Genomic DNA, 18,162 nt, shown 5'->3' with positions numbered 1-18,162 from the left:
CTCATAGTTTGGGAGTCTCTTGTCTGAACTATATTAATGTTTTAAAGGGTTAGGTTAGGGTTACTGCATTTTTTCACAATAGGTGACCTTTAAAGTACAGCACACATTTGTCAGTGCAGCTCACTAATGCCATGACGCATGAAGGAACCTCTCTACTCTGTCCTATACAATAGGCGCGTTCTAACAGGAACCCCACCTCTGCCCAAACATCTCATCCGATAGGAGAACGGGGTTATATACTGTATGTTACACGGGTTGGTTGTCACAATCGTTATATCTCGGAACCAGAAGGCGCTGTCTGTGAAATTTTGATATGTAAATATCCAGAATTGGGATCAGAGGTCACCTACATAGTCTTCCTTGGAGTTAGACTGCTGAATTTGAGGTGAGAGGACTGTTTGTGTTTTTCATGTCAAATTGAAAATATTTACCTCCTCAGTATTTTTCTTCTAGGCTTTTACACAATGGGTTTATAACAAAACACTTGTTACCCATACAAAGTGTGAAGGGTAAGCTATAGTTTAGATTGTTGTTAGCGAGCTAATTAGTTGTCAGATGGTTTAGCGAGAAATTCCAGTTGGGGTTGGTCGTCTCATTTGTGGGGGGGTTGGTTGTCACATGTTATCCAAAGGCTGCAGCCAGAAAAGGAACCCAATAACAAAAGAAAATGTCAAGCTGTATCCTCACTGACACCCCAGAGAAGGAGAGAATAGAGCAGGAAAAGGCAGCTAGCATGCAAAAGAGAAAAAGGGCAACCAAATCAAAACGACCCAGTGCATCCCAAACTAGACCAGTTGCCAAGGCTACTGCACCCCAGTGCACTCCACACCAGCTGGGGAAGAAGAAACGGAAGATGTGTGTAACCTAGTTGGGTAGGCTATTACTGTTAGACCTATTTGTTTTGTTCTTTATGTTGTTACATACAGTACATACAGGTTGGTCTTAATATGGATTTCCTGTTTGTTTATTCCTTGCTCATTTTGTGTTAAGATGCATAAAGTTATGTAGGCCTATTTTTCAACTTGACAATGAAATTAAACTTTCAAATGTAGTCCTGCTTTCTTGCCTTATTTTTTAAAATGTTCCCATTAAGATAACATTGTGACAAACAACCCCATAGTGTGTGTCAACCGACCCCTTGATGGGGTTGGTTGTCACAATGTGTTAGAGTGTCATCGATGGTACATTTCTTCTTTATTACAATAAGTTAGAAAAAGTGAGGGGTACACATTTCAAGCCAACACCTTAAGCTTCAATGTAATGTAGGAATGACTATTGAAAGATGTTTAGGTGATGAGCAATACACATTAGAGTAAAAATTGTGCCTACTAGCCCCGGTCTCCCTTACTCATTCCAGTGCATTCCAGATACGATTAACAGCTCTTCTTTTCCATCCTTGTGACTCTTTACCTTGCACGCCACGTGGGCAAGTTTATGTCCATGCACTCACTCCATAAGCCTGACTGGTTAGATAGATGAGGAGTGGCTCCCTAATGCAAGGCAATTTTCAGCTGTAGTATCGCTTCCTCCGTAGCATTTCACTGGAAAATTCAAAGAAACATGAAAACTGATGAAGATACTGCTGCCCTATACCCAGACTGCAGGCAGGTAGGCAGACAGCAGGATAATACCAACAGCCTGTCTGCTTCCCCCTCAGGCACAGACCGGACTGATAGGTGGATGAACGGTTGGTGTGTGTGTGTGTGTGTGTGTGTGTGTGTGTGTGTGTGTGTGTGTGTGTGTGTGTGTGTGTGTGCGTGTGCGTGTGCGTGTGCGTGTGCGTGCGCGTGCGTGTGCGCGTGTGCGTGTGTGTGTGTGCGTGCGTGCGTGTGCGTGTGTGCAGGATAAAAGAGCAACATGAGAAATCCTGTGAGGGCCCTAGCAGGACTGGTGTCACCCCCTCTCTCCTACCCAGGGACATGCCACTAAATCAGGCATTGGAGAGAGGCACATCTCATGGCTTTATGAGATAGTTAGCATGCGCTTGGCCCCTCCCCACCTCTTGTTTCCCATTTAAGAGCTGACTGGCCGTCCGATAACGGATGGCGCCACAGGTAATTGGAAAATTGGCAGGCTTGTCAGGGAGATTTGGTGGATGGCACCTACGTATACGACGGTGGAGTTCATGAGGTGTCAACCCCTTACAGCTAGATTTATATCAAGCCCTATGGACCGGCACCAGAAAAGAAGCCAGAGTTCAGGAAAAAAAAGTAGCCCCATTTTTCTCTTCAAGGGAGGACACTGCATATCAAGACTGCTCCAAGAGGCATGCCGACAAGGTTCCTGTTAGTAAGGAGATGATATATACTGAGGCCCGGCCTTTGCATTAACCCTATAACCTTAATTTACGGTTTCTACACATGCCTTAACATCTGCTGTAAACAGCGCCACACATACTCCACTAAGAATTATTTTACACAAACGTCCAGGAGAATACACAAGTTCAGCATGTTGTCATCCCCTAGGTTATTTCACACTTTAAATTTCAATCTGCATTATCAAACAGTGGCTTACGTAACGTGTGTGTGTACTAAAGACGGTCAAAAGGGAAATTGCCAGGACTATTACATTTCACCAGTAAAGACTATGCAGTGAATCTCTTTGGGAAGATATCCAGTTTGCTCACCACAGCTCACTTCTCATTGGGAACCATTGAAAAAAGACGCTAGGGCTCAGTAAAGGGCGCTAGTTTGACACGGGCCTTTAGTCTTGGTTAACTTGCTTAACATCTCATATGGGATTGAGCTATTATACATTTTTAAATGTAATTTTTTTAATTTGATTACAAGTTAAACATGAACAGTTATGTGCTCCCCCCCCCCCCCCCCCGCCACCCCCATGTGTTTGATGTTAAATAAGTCTGCCAGTCACCATTGTTAAAAGATGTATCCTGAAGCTCGTCCTTTTTCAAAGGCTTGGTTTTTTAATTAGCTGATAATGTGGACACACTGCAGCATCAAAAACTGCTTCCCGGGGGAGTGGCCTTGATGGGCGTCAGTCATATGGTGTAGGTTGTTGTTTCTTGGAAGTAGTTTTAACATTCTTAAGTAGGCACAGACAAGATTGTTTCATGATTATTAGTCTTAAGTTTCACAATATTTAAGAAATACCTGTTCATTGAATGAACAAAGAATCCTCATGGGAGTGAAACCATCCCTGCGTTCCAATCCCCATGAAAACTTCCTCATCTGATGTTTTATTAATCTCTCCTGTGGCCCTACAACTCTTCTGCACTTTAGTATGTAGTGTAATAAAAAGAAAGAGTATGTGATTTGGAACGCAGGGATAGCTTGACTGACAGAATTAGAAGCTAACTTAATGTGTGCTCTGAGCGGGCTGGAGGAATGTGGATGGTGAGGTGTGCTAACCTGTGGCTCACACATTGTGCCGTGTAGACGTGTTCATTAACCTCTGGACGGGGGATAATTGTATCTGTCACAGTGCTTTAATCACCACTGTCACTTTCACTTTGTCTGCTGCGCTAAATCAGGCCAGCTCATGAGCTGGCTCACAATGACTCCTGCTCTCTGCGTCTCACGTTATTTTATTGTTGGCTTTAAAACGCCCATATACCGCTCTGGAAAAATTTAAGAGACCAGTCTGGATTTTTCTTAAATCTTCATCTCTACATAACCTATTCAAAATGCTCTTAATGACAAAACATGTATTGGAATTTGGTAGAATTGTTGTCAGTAGTTTATATTATAAAACCAAAATGTTCATTCTACTCAAACATATGCCTATAAATAGTAAAACGAGAGACACTGAACATTTGGAGTGGTCTTTTAATTTTTTACATGTGGCAGCTGTTTGTCATTTGTAAAAAAATATATATATTTAATGTTTTTTAAAAAAAGTGAATTTTCTGTTCTATGTGTGACTTTGTAAAGGAAAATACGTGACCAAAGAGCAGAATAACGGTAAAAAATTTATATTTTGACATCAGAAAGACACATTTTTTAGATGGACAATCTAACAATGTTTTGTTTGTTATTGTCACTTTGGAAGCATTTATTTGTGAGTTTTCTAGACATTAGGGTAAGATTGTGGTCCGAGAGTCCAGTTTAATGATAATGTCACTTTTTTTGCCAATATTTTAGAATTCTCACTTTTTTTTGCAGACGTGTACATGACAATTAAAGTATTGTTAAAGATGGTCAAAGGAGTCAGTGATTCTTGAGAACGCTTGTTGTCAAAACCACTTAATGCCAAAATCAGTGAATACCTCCTCATGATCCGGTACCTGTCCATCTATATAGGGGAAGGTGGGGTGATTTGTGCAACTTTTTACTCAAAGTGATTTTAAAGTGAGGCCTTGACAGTTATGTCTCCAACTCAAATATGTACATATATTTCAGGATGTTGTGCATCCCTGGCAATAAAAACTTTGGATCTGGAATAAACTGTTTAAGAAATATAGCTTTCGGAAAAAAAGTTGTCTTGTCGCACAAATCACCCCACGTAGTGGGGTGATTTGTGCGTCATTGTGTCACAATGACAAAGTCACCATCATCATCTTTCTGGCCATCTGAACTCTCATCAGTGGTGTCGTTAAGTGGAATTGAGATGTCACTCTCTTCTGAGCTACTGTAGACAATCACTTTCTTTTGGTGACCAGCGTATACAGCCATGCCACTGGCACAACTCTCAGAAATGTACTTTGCACTAGTTGCTCCGTGCTTGTGGAACCAACTGCCACCTGACAAATGTGATTCCCCCTACATTTCTGCCTTTAAATCAAGGCTCAAAACCCATATGTACACCCTGGTGTTTCCTCCCCATTAACCTCTGCACTACTTACTTACCTCTGCACTACTATCTGTGTTTATGTGGATGTATGGGCTTTACGTCTTTTATTTTGGTTATTGTTATTTTACCTTCATTGTTTACCTACTGAATGCACTATGTACAACACTTTGGACAGTGCAAACTGTCATAAATGTGCTTTTATAAATACATTTTACTTACTTACTTACTTATAACTCACCCAGGCCCTTGTGCACAAATCACCCCATCCCCAGAATTTTGGATAATAGGCATGATGCAGCAATTTAGGGTTGACATTGTGCTAACTATATAGACTCAAAGTGTAGCATACCAAAGCACTAAAACACGTGTCAAATGTTTTCAAACGTGTCTATAATTGTTCAGACACAATAATCAAAAAACCTTGATCATGGAAATTTTACTTTGAAAGGCAGTTTTTTGAGCTTAAATGTGCTTATATCTTATTCCTTGTGTCTCCCTTATTTACAGGATGAGTCAAATGGATGGCTCTTCTTAAATATGTGGTCACATTTCCAATTTCTTCCACGGTTTTCTAGAAACAAGGGGTTTTGCAACTTCCAAAATGCACAAATCACCCCACCTTCCCCTACATCCAAAGGCAAATGCTGCCTCTGCATCTAGCTCTATCTTTGATGTGGTGCAAAAATTACAGTCAATTTCACCAGATGCGCCCAACTTCATTCTAGGTGATTTTAACCATGTGTCCCTTAAAAAGACACTCACAAACTTTCAGCAATTTGTCACCTGTCCAACTAGGCGGGATAAGACACTTGATCTCTGTTATGGATCAGTAAGGGATGCATACAAATCACTGCCTCTTCCCCCGCTGGGCTCAGCTGATTATCATTGTGTGCACCTACTGCCAACATACAAGACTGTTTTAAAGAGAGAAAAACTCAAATGAGGGTAAAAAAGGACTGGACAGAAGAAGCTGTGGACTGTCTAAGGTTATGAGAGCACGGATTGGGAAATGTTTAAACAGTCCTGTGGTGATGACTTGGACGAGCTGGCTGATGTAGTATGTTCATATACTGCCTTCTGTAGAGACACAATTATACCATGCAAGCTGGTGACATAAACCATGGGTAAACCACCATGGGTGAATAGTTCTGTTAAATCTTATGTGCAGAAAAAGAGGCTCCCTTTTAAGAGCGAATCAGTCTCTGAGTTACATGTGGCTACTAAAGAGCTGAAAATTTAAATTCTTAAAGCAAAACAGAAATATAAGACTGATTTGGAGAATAAAATGGCTGCCAATAATTTGGGTTCAGCTTGGTCTAGCATGAAAACCATAACGGGCCACCAGAATCAGAGACACAGCAACCGTCTCGCTCTAGTGGACTTCAAGTCGGACACTGAGTTTGCTGATGCTCTTAATTGCTTTTATAATCGTTTTGATACCCTTGATTTTAGCCATGAAGTTCAGGAACTTGGTTTGAAACTCAAAGAAAAACGGCACTTTCAACTATCACAAAATGATATTTTAAATGTTTTTAACTCGACAAAGGTCAACAAAAGTACAGGCCCTGACAATATACACTCACCGGCCACTTTATTAGGTAGGCCTACACCTGTTCAATGGCTTATAAAAACAAAAAGCTAATCAGCCTATCACATGGCAGAAATGTAATGCATTTAGGCATTTAGACGTGGTCAAGACAATGTACTGAAGTCAAACCGAGCATCAGAATGGAGAAGAAAGGGGGTTTAGGTGACTTTGAACATTGCATGGTTGATGGTGCACGGCAGGATGGATCCATACTTTCATGTTGTTTACGCCAAATTATGAACCTGCCATCTCAATGTCGCAACTGAAATCCAGACTAATCAGACCAGGCATGATTTTTCAATCTTCTATTGTCCAATATTGGTGATCCTGTGAGAATTGTAGCCTAATTTTTCTGTTTTTAGCTGACAGGAGTGGCAACCGGTGGGGTCTTCTGTTGCTGTAGCCCATCTGCTTCAAGGTTGGTCGTGTTTTGTGTTCAGAGATGGTATTCTGCATACCCTGGTTGTAACGAGTGGTTATTTGAGTTACTGTTGCCTTTCTATCATCTCGAACCAGTATGCCCATCCTCCACTGACCTCTGACTTCAACAAGGCATTTTACGTCCACACAAATGCTGCTCACTGGATATTTTTTATTTTTCAGACCATTCTCTGTAAACCCTAGAGATGGTTTAGAGTGAAAATCCCAGTAGATCAGCAGTTTCTGAAATAATCATACCTGCCCTACTGGCACCCTCAACATTGCCATGTTCAAAGTCACTTAAAACCCCTTTCTTACCTATTCTGTTGCTCGGTTTCAAGCTCAATAAGTTGTCCTGTCCAGGTCTACATGCCTAAATGTATTGAGTTGCTGACATGTGATTGGCTGATTAGTTATATGTGTTAACAAGAAAATGAACCTCTGTACCTAATAAAGTGGCCGGTGAGTGTATGTGGCCAACCACTTAAATCCTGTGCAAAAGAGCTGAGCTCCATATTTCATTACATTTTTAATACATCCTTGCAGACACAGCATGTCCCTAAAGTCTGGAAGAATGCTGTTGTAGTCCCCGTCCCTAAATCGAGTGGTCCAAAAACCCTTAATGATTTTAGACCGGTGGCTCTTACGTCAATTATAATGAAACATTTTGAGAAGTTGGCAAGGTTAGAAATCATACAAAAAACTGAGCATTTACTTGACCCCATGCAGTTTGCCTACAGGCCACATAGGGGTGTAGACGATGTCACTTTGCTCCACTCGCTTTTTAAACACCTGGAGGGAAGTGGGTCTCATGCTCGACTCCTTGTTGTTGACTTCTCATCAGCTTTTAACACAATCCAACCCCACATCCTGGCGAGCCGGCTTTTAGAACAATTCAACCTAGGTTTTAATCTTGTGGGCTGGATTGTGGATTTTTTAACTGAAAGGACACAGCGAGTCAGGGTTAATGGAGTACTCTCCAGCCAACTCTGCTCCTCTACTGGTTCACCACAGGGATGTGTACTGTCACCCTTACTTTTCATCCTGTACACCAACATGTGTCAAAGTAAATATGAAAACAGGACCATAATTAAGTATGCAGATGACTCTGTTATTGTTAGTCTCCTCCAGAAAAATGAGACTGGTCATGGCCCGATAATAGAGGATTTTGTGAAGTGGTGTGAGGAGTCACATCTTCAATTAAACATATCTAAAACAAAAGATATGATCATTGATTTTAGAAAACATGCTTCCCCGCACGATGTCACAACAATAAAAACACAACCAGTGCAAGATGTGGATTCATATAAATACCTTGGAACAATAATTGATTTTAAACAGAATTTTGAAGAAAATGTTATTGCTGTGTGTAAAAAGGGACACCAGCGTCTTCACTGTCTGAGGAAACTGTTCTTCTTCCAGGTGGATAAAACCATAATGACCTTGTTTTATTGTGCTTTTATCGAATCAATTGTGTATTATTTTCTTTGGTTTCATGGTTTGGAAGTCTCTCTGTCAAGAACAGGAACTCACTTAATCAGGTGGTGAAATGGTCCAGTAAGCTTATTGGAGAATCTCAGCTCAACCCGGCCTCCCTGTACACTACAATTATTTTATTTAAATGTTGTATTTTTATCCATGTTTTAAATTTGTTCCTTTTTTTTTTTTTTTTTTTTTTTGTATTTGTATTCTTTATTTGATTTTAACCCTGTGAAGCACCTTGAGTGGCCCTGTGCCTGAAATGTGCTCTATAAATAAAATTGCCTTGCCTTGCCTTGCCTTGCCTAGACAGGTACAGCGGATAACCAAGTCCATTTTAAATGACCGTTTGCACCCTTTGCACAATGAGTTTCAGCCACTCCCCTCTGGAAGAAGGTTTTTAGTTCCAAGGTTTAAAACCAAGCGTTTTAAAAACAGCTTTGTTCCAGCTGCAATCAAACTGATGAACAAGTATAGAATATGATGAACTGTAGAAACTGCTAAATTTAAACAACATTCATTTTGTATGTGGGGGCGCCCTTAGCTCATTTGGTAGGGCGTCCCCTCCCCCCCCCCCCCCGGGCCGGGCCCAGCAGCAGACCCGGGTTCGATTCCCGCCCGCGGTTGTTCTCTGCATGTCACTCCCCTCTCTGCCCCATTTCACCTCTGTCTCTTCACACTATCAATAAAGCATGAAAACAAATGCAAAAAAAAACAAACAAAAGAAAAATTGTTGGGGACAATGGGGTAATCTGAGCCATTTTTTACATTTGCTCCCCTCTAAGCGAGCTAAAATTATTTATCACTCAAATTTACACATTTCCCATTAATTCAGGAACTTTCCTAGAAATGGGCATTAGCAGAAACTAGCTGGGGGTAAACTGATCCACTTACTTTTTCCACTCTGAAACTACCATAACAACACATATTGTAACAGTAAGAATCCTGAAAGCTAGCCACACATGCCAGAACTAATGTCGGACTAGTAAAAGAATGATGGGGTTTGGTCAATTAAGCAAAGCAAATTTTCTAAACACTTGAAAGTAACTCTGAACAAAATCAAATACAACACATTATCACTCAGAACACAGGAGAAGACCCAACTGGATTATAACATCAGCCTGTCATACTCTACAACTAGGCCTACTCTACATTCCAGCCCTGAAGGTTACAGGGAAAGATGAGAAGGCGCTCTTTCCGTGTGGTTGCCCCAGGTCGTCTTCCTGGTGTATTTCCTTGGCATGATGGCTTTTCTACAATGTGTATGACATTGAAATTAAACATATGCTATGTAATATTACATTAAAATATGTTTAAGACTAAACTTAACTTGTGCCTCATGGTGGGGGAACTTTCCCCCACCACCACAATTTGAGAAAAAACTACCTCTCTCAGCCATTCAGGCTCATCTACAGTTATCATCATCACATGGTTTCACATGTTTGTAGTTCATCAACATGTATGATAGAAGTTTTTCTACGTGAATACATTTGCTTTGGCACACCAGTTGATTAAGTTGACAGCAAGAAAGTTTACTTTTACATGCAAAATTCCTATTTTGGTGAAAAAAACATGCTTACCACAGCACCATGAGGTCCTCTCTTTCAGGGCCATGGGGAAATGAGAGGGGCTTGAAAACATATATCTCACATGACCACAAATGTTTTCCGTTGCCTAGATACAGGGGGTGGCTCACATTACCCGATGCCTCAGATTCCCCCGTTCTCCCCTATGTGTTATTTATTTATTTGTTGATTTTTTAGATCAATTTATCGGGTTTTATTATATTTGAATTATGTTGGTCAGTTTTAAGAGTCCAAATTTGGATTAGCACTGGAGCACTTTAATTGTTTTACCTACTGTATGTAACTGTCCCATTTATGTTTGTGTGTATGTGTTGTCCTAACTGTGTGACGGAAGCTCACTTTTAAACTGCAACACAAGTTTACCTACGGGTACGAATAAAGTAACATGAACCTGAACCTGTACGCTGAATAAAATAAATCTGGTGTTAATACACAGCCTAGGTTCTGTAAACTGGTATGTACTGTAAACAAAGGGTAAACCACTGCCATGCAACTCTTTCTTTATTGTGTTGCGTTAAACCTCTTGATTGATTTTTTTTTGCGAGTTACACTGTGTCCCGCTGCTATGATGTCACCAGAGTCAAGTAACTGCCGCAGCAAGAGCATGGACTGTTAAGGGCCAGTGCCTTTCAACTGCCTTGTCCCATAGACGGTACACACTCTGAACCCAGCTACTATTTGCGTTTCCACTATCAAAAGTTTGAAAGGGCACCAAAGTAAGCGGTCCGGGCCGTACTTTTTTTTTGGGACCCTTTCTTTGGGGAATCAAGGGGTCCCAAGAAGGTGGAGCTACACACTGCAGTCTGTTGATAGGTCAACAGACTGGTAATTTCTGTGTGGGAAAACTTTGCTGCTCAGTGGAAATGAGGCATTACAGGTCTCACATCTTGGTGGTAGAGCAATGAAGGAGTTATTTTAGCTTAGCAGCTCTTCATTGCTTACACTCACATGTCTTTAAGGGCGTTCTTTTTGTGACAGGATGATGTATTCATATATGAATTTAGTATTACATGTAAACATCTGGTCAATGATTGACTCCTTTATGATTTTCTCTACTTACTGGGAGAGGGATCCCTTACTCTGTCAACTCTAAAAAAAACTTTAAAAAAAAAATAAAAATACGGATAAAGGGTTTTTTACTGGGAGTTTTTTCTCAGCCGAGCTAAGGGTGTAAGGGCAGGGTGTCGTACTGTATGGAATGTAAAGCCCACTGAGGCAAATGTCTATTTGTGATATTGGGCGATACAAATAAAACAGATTTGATTTGATTTGATGTGTCGTGTTCACAGGAAGAGGAGGAGGCGGAGGAAGAGGAGGAGCAGCTGGAGGAAGTTGGCTCTGTTAAAGAGGAAGCAGCAGAGCAGGAGATTCCACACTCAACCTGAGAAACACCAACACACCACTTTCTCTCTCTCTCTCTCTCTCTCTCTGTGGATCCCCCCTCCGGAATGAGCATTTATCTTCAGAACTATAGCACACGTAACTTTCTACAAGCCTACCTACCCAAAGTTTCTAGGGCAGCCAGCAAGATAGCATCCAGAAGTGTATTTTAGATGAACACATTTTAAAATGGTGATATCTTTACATTTAAGGATATAGCGTTTGTATTTTTATGAACAGATCTGGACGTACAGTTTTCAGACATTTCCACGAAGCAGCACATCAACACATCCAGCTACACACTGTGCATCTTCAACAGCAAATATATGCATGTGTGTGACGGATGTATTTATGACACTTTCCATGCAATCTATTTTCATACACTAATAATGAGCAGACAGTCCGTGTCCACTGGTCTATCATCAGCAGTGAAATGCACCGCCTGCGAAAACGCATTTCACTTCACGTTTGCTGAAGGATTTTATTTTTATATTACGTGCATATCTTCGTACTACCCCCCCGCCCCCCCTCCCCCCCACCACCCTTTTAACATTATAATCATTGTCCCACGTACTTAATTACACACATAGTATTGTGTGACGGGGTGTTAGGACCACGTCCAGGAAAAATAATTAAATACCATTTATGAGAATAAAGTCGTAGTGCTTAATTTTCAGTCTTCTTTATGCTGACTTCCGGTCTGAAGAGCTGTGCAGCCTCTGTAATACAGGGCTATAGGGTTGTCTCAGAGTGGGGAAAAAAGGCAGCGTCATCGTCTGCATATAGCAGCTCTCAGATCAGTTAACGTGGTGCTGACTGGCCAAAAGATGAAGCATAACTTGACGAGATGCTACACGTTCCTCAATCTAATGCAGAGGAAAAGATGATATTTGTTCTCTTATATAACAAACAGCCTATAACTACGAACAACTTTTTCGTGTCATATTGAGCTGTGACTTGATTCTCAATATATATATATTTATTGATTTATTCTCCTCAACATGGCCCCTATACTCAGTCTTAGTATTGAGTTTTGTTTTGTGTTGAAATAAAATGTTACTTTTGATCTTTGATTTACAGTGTATTTGCTACATACCAATCATCTGTATATTGTCATTGAATTTGTAATAAAAAAAAAATCATATTAAGGAATAGTGTCTACTCAGAGATTGTATTTACACACTTTGTAAAAGTATAGAGTTAGTTTTGGGTTGTTTTTTCTTGTCCAGATGGTTATATGACCTGCTAGTAGCCTGTGGTCCAGATGGTTATATGACCTGCTAGTAGCTTGTGGTCCAGACTGGCTCTCTCAGAATCATGGAAATGAATTAACGCCACAGAGACAGACAACACATGTTCATTGTCTAATTTTGTCACATGTAATATGATACCAAATATAGCTGATTTTAGCCCAAACTAGAATGAATGTGAAGATGATATGAAGTGAAGACTACATTTACCCTGCGTTCCAATCCCCATACTTCCCTACTATTTAATATGCCAGAAAAAGATTTAGGATACATGCACGTCAATTGTAGTACGCTGAAAATACATAAATGCCCCACTAACTCCGATAGCATTTTGGAGTATTCGTCTTTATTCTTGACATATCTCGACATAATGATAAAAAAAAATTCCTTATCTGATTTTTTCCCCCTCCACTCTTCTGTACTTAAGTATGTAGTTTAGCAAAAAGAATGAGTATGTGATTTGGAACGCAGGGTTAGTTTTGAGTGTAGTCAGAGAGCTAACAGGTCATTAGATTGGACCAGAGACTACTGTCAGGCCCAATCACTGTCAAACTCTCACAGCAAGTCTGGAATTATCCCTTAAAGTGCCAATAATCTGAACTGCAAAAAAAAAATAGTTGGTATTCTCCTCCCTGATACTCAATGCACATTAAATATTTTAAATATCCCCTTCAGTGTGGTTATTGGCATATAACACATGATAGCAGCTAATAACTGTAATATTTTATTTAACCTTTATTTATACTCGAGATATCATTGAGTGGTGACCCTCATTTGCAATGATGTCGAGAAACAAAAACAACAATACATACACAATATACAATGCAAATACTTCAAATACACAACAAGCTGGTAAAGAGAAACATTTTAGACACACAGGTGTAGAGTGGCTGGAAGTAAAATAAAATTGGTAAAAGTACAATACGGCCTAATTTAAACAGTTACAGAGTATCGTAGATTTAAGATAGTATGTTTGAACTGGTTAAAGGATATCATGGTATTCATTTTAATTTGTTGCTTAAATCAGAATAACACCACACAGGCTCATTGCCTTCAAGCCTTAATCCTGTCCATTAATAAAGGAATAGCCTTTTCACCTCACACCCCCAGTAAATAAACAGCGTCTTTACAAACTGCACTGCTTTTTTTGACAAATGATTAACAACAATAACCTTAACCTTAAGAATACTATGACATTTCACCAGAATCAGAATTTGGTTCATTAAGGAAACATACACATACTGTACATGGAATGTGCCTTGGTTTGTTAATGCATACTATAAAAACATTAGAAGCACAAAAAATACAAGTAAAAGCAAATCAGGTATTTAAAGGAATTTAAATGAACTGAAGAATGTACAATAGAATATTTAAAAAAAGGAAAATCTGCAAGAAATTCACACTAATCAAATCGTTGTTGTCATGTGAACAGTGCTGTGTAGTAAATGGTATGAAGTCACTGGATAATGTCTGATGAGATCATTCAGTCTCTCAGTGTGTCATACAGGGCTGAAGGGTTTCCCTCTTAATGTTGAGGATTAAACACATCCATTCACACAGTATTGTACCGGCCCATGCTGAGCAGAGTGTGTGTGTGTGTGTGTGTGTGTGTGTGTGTGTGTGTGTGTGTGTGTGTGTGTGTGTGTGTGTGTGTGTGTGTGTGTGTGTGTGTGTGTGTGTGTGTGTGTGTGTGTGTGTGTGTGTGTGTGCTTGTGTGTGTGCGTGTGTGTGCGCGAGTTTGTGTGTGTCTCAGATCTTCATATCCCATCAGTCAGTCACAACCCAGGACATCAACACACTACTCGCATACTTCTGACATTAAGGCATCGAGGGGTGTAATTCCAATTTGTTTCAAAGGGAACTATTAATTCGCCCATTTCAAGGGGCCAGGCAGGCAGGAGGGAAGCCCTTTAAGCCTGCTGAACCATGAAAGACATTATCTGGAGATATTTGGGAGAGAAGACGAGAGACATGTAGAATTGATGACGGTATATAAGGCATGGACTGGGGTTTTGAGCCCTAGCTCCCCTGCTGGTCCTGCTCCCAGCATGCAGTCTGAGAGCGATGTCATTAGGCGTATAGGATAACAGCGACGGGCACATTAATGACAGAGTGCCACACGGTGCCCCGCCAATCTCTCCCCTATCACACCCATCGCATACTAAACAGGCTGCTGATGAAGAGAAGAATACGCCAATGGTGCTTAATATAACAGCCAGGCAGCAGCTCCCACAGCCACAAACTGAGGAAAACATGGCTGGCTTTGTAGAGTCTTTCACATCCCCAGCATCACAGAACACATGCTCCTCACTGTGCCGACGCTGCCGCTGTAGTGCACACACCCACACACACACACACACACACACACACACACACACACACACACACACACACACACACACACACACACGCACACACACACACACACAAACACACACACACACAGACACACTCCATCTCTTTACAATGAAATCGCTTTTCGACATGTTGTGTCCCAGAACTGCACATTTACAAGTCTTTGACACATAGTGGTTGTAGCTTGTTCTGTTGTGTATACTATTTTCCCTACTGGTTCCATTTCTATTCACCATCCCCACTGACTGTCTATCCTAACCCTGATCTGATATCCACTGGATTTAAATGTAGTAGCGCTTATAATAATAGTGGTGGAATGATCAATTCAACCCAGATAATTACTGTTGATGAGATATGGACAGTGTCAATGGCCCTCATTTATCAATCTTGCGTAGACCAGAAAAATGGGTGTACGTACATTTCCACGCAAATCTCGGCATTTATCAATATGGACGTGAGCGTAGGGTACGCTCAAATCCCACGCCAGCTCTCAGCTCGTGTACGCAAATTTGAAAACAGCTTGGACTCGCAGTGCAGGCTGTGCCGGGTAGCCGATGACTTTGTTGGATAATTATTAGAAGATAATACAAATGCAGTGCAAATAAGACCGAAATAAAGATATTAATCACTTAAAAATGAGCAGCTTATGGTGTGCAACTGAGTAGGAGAGCTGATTCAATAGTGCGCACACCGGCCACTTAGGAGGGCTGCATGGGACTGCGTAAGGGCACTGAGGCACGGGGGGACACTGAGGCACGGGGGCTGCATTCATTCAAAATGTTAGCCTAAGTATTAAATATGTAGTAGACATACACTGCTCTTTATGATACAAAAAAATACACGGCACAACATTCAACTTAACATTTTATTTATTTGACGCACTTTGTAGATGTTAGTTCCTCTTTTAATGTGTCATTAAGCTAAAGCGAGCGATTTATTTCCACCGTTAACCGGCACGTTGTTCCTATCTGCTGGTGGAGCAGGACGGTGGGCGCTCTCACAGCTGATCGCTGCCGGGTCGGCTTGTGCAGCTGACGGTCGGGCTGACCACTCGTGCCAAGCGCATGCTGTCATACAGTAAAACGCTAAATGTGTTATTTTTAGTTTTTAAAACCCTTTTGAATAGTGCTATCTAAAACGGCCAATACATTCTAATCATTCAAATCTCTGCAGACCTGTATTTATTTTATGGGGACCATTATCGGACAGTTGGTGCGTCTTTTTCTCCTCCACCACTTATATTATGCCCGCAGCCCCGCACCCCCATTTGGTTGCATTTCAGAACAGCAACACGCTTTTTTTAGTGGCGATTTTGAGTCAACACCAACGCTGTTGACCGCAGCAGTTATTTCCTTCCTAACTGCTGCCTTCTGTCGTTCTTTGATGCTGCTTGTAGGCTATAATGTAATGCTCCAAAATGAAACTCTTTTTTTTCTACTTTTGCTGTTATTCTGTCAATTTCTACTTCAGGGAAGTGCCGTATTGCGCATATCCATGTCGTAAAACCTCTGGGCGAGGCCTCTAAACTGAGAAAATATAGGGGCGTGATACGCTAGTTTTCATCCGCCACATTTATCAATAATGGCCTGGCGTACGCTGAGATTGGCGAGATACGACTGATTGATAAATACCACGCGATACCTGGCGTAGGGAGGTATTTGCGCCAGAATCTGCACCAGTTTCCACGCAAAATTGATAAATGAGGGCCATTGCATGGTTCATATTAATAACACAGTCAATATTTGAACTGTATTTCTCTGCTCATGCTCACTCAACGTAATGGTAACACTTAACAATACTGGCATATTAATTAACGAGTGAGTTTATGCTTAGTTAATGATATTAGCAATCAGTTAATACATAGTCAATGTGTAATAAGCATCCATTAACTTAATGCTTAGTTATAAACGGTTAGTTAATGATTGGTAAAGTATTCACCATGCTTAGTTAACTTGTGCTTAATTAAGCATTAACTAGCTTAGTTAGGGGCTAAGTTAGGCTTAGTTAAGCATTAACTAAGCTTCGCGGTTAGTTAAGAAGTGACTCATTAATGTACGCTTATTTTAAAGTCTTACAACTGTGTCTAGACAATATTGCTTAACACAGTTAATGTTGCTGTTGCTATGGAGAAGAGGCTAGCCAGCTGTGAATTAGACCCGTAGCCATGTTCAGTTTTGCCATGCGATTGTCACCCAGCACCACCGGGCAGGTCAACATCTTCAATGGTCCTGTATATGTCTTTGGCTGGCATCTATATGGTGGATTGACACTATACACAACAAATCACTATTTATAAAACCAGAGTCCCTCAAACTCTCCCACTAAGAATTCCTTATTAATCTAAAACTCTGACAAAACCCACCAAAGCCCTTCACTTTACATCGAGCTGTGTTGAGTATGGTAGCAGCCAGACATCCCTTAATCATACATTCATTTAAAACACTCCAATCCAGAAAGCACTCGACAAGTGCAATTTACGAGGTACTTAATGATCAAGTTTGATGATGCCTAGACATGTGGTTTATCACCAATGTGACGGGGGGGTGGGGGTGGGGGGGGGACACTTTGACTTTTAATGTCTCTGCCTTTCAACCAGTGTGTATGTCCAGATCCAGAACGCTGGTCATCTCCAATAAGCCCTACCACTGAATTCAAAATGAGGCTCCAATTTACTGGCAGCTTTAACAATAAATAGTATGAGGGCTAGAAGTTGCTTTGTTCTATTGGAACAAAAGGCATACTGTTAATTGTTCTATTGTGTTAGTGTAAAAGGGTTTGTCCTGAGGGTGCTGTTATATGAAAGTTCATTGGATTATTAAAGTCAATGATTGATCCTCAGAGGAAAACAAGTGTGCTTAGAAAATACTGCATACTACTGATGTCTCCCTTGTGTTGGGTTTCCATTATAAATCCATAGTAATGCATATATTGTCACCTAATGTTGTTTCATATCTTTTCACCAACTTAAAGTTGCAACGAGCTGTAGGCAAACAAAGAAAAACAAGGTATAAGTAAAAGTAGCAAAACAACAAGTGAGAGAGCAACGAGTGAAAACATATACTAGTAGCCAGGCACGTATAAGTACCGTGGGTAGTGTGAAGTACGCTCTGGCACCGACTGCAGGGAAACCAGGGTTAGAAGTTAGTGGGTTGATTGGTGATGCAGACCAGGTGTGAGACCGACAGGGGGAGTGGGAGTGGCAGAAGGAGGAGGAGGAACGCACAGCAGCCAGCTGTGATCACCACAACCAGGAACTTTCAGTTTGTGTTCATATAGCGCCCCCTTTGGACTAAAGGTTTTTACCACGCCGGCTGTTGTTCCTGGGAGAACGTAACCAAAGGCATTAAGAAAAACA

At 40.9% G+C, this 18,162-nt stretch overlaps 1 protein-coding gene across 5 annotated transcripts in view; it reads left to right on the top strand.

The window, feature by feature from the left end:
* phf14 (PHD finger protein 14) overlaps nucleotides 1-12,207 on the top strand; it is a 102,818-nt gene extending 90,611 nt beyond the window's left edge. For 2 of the 5 annotated variants that reach the window (XM_080045765.1, XM_080045766.1), the window contains exon 18: nucleotides 11,112-12,203. In XM_080045765.1, coding sequence (XP_079901891.1) covers nucleotides 11,112-11,207 — 96 coding nt within the window. In that variant the 3' untranslated portion in view covers nucleotides 11,208-12,203. Of the gene's footprint in view, nucleotides 1-11,111 lie in introns of all 5 variants that reach the window. The other 3 variants (XM_080045764.1, XM_080045763.1, XM_080045767.1) reach the window with 3 other exon arrangements.
* Nucleotides 12,208-18,162: the final 5,955 nt, after the last annotated feature.

Source organism: Ammodytes marinus (assembly GCF_949987685.1).
Source record: "Ammodytes marinus genome assembly, chromosome: 17".
In the NCBI taxonomy this organism is placed as follows: domain Eukaryota; kingdom Metazoa; phylum Chordata; class Actinopteri; order Uranoscopiformes; family Ammodytidae; genus Ammodytes; species Ammodytes marinus.
Note: the sequence above shows the minus strand (reverse complement) of the source record. Positions and strands in the feature narration are given on the sequence as shown.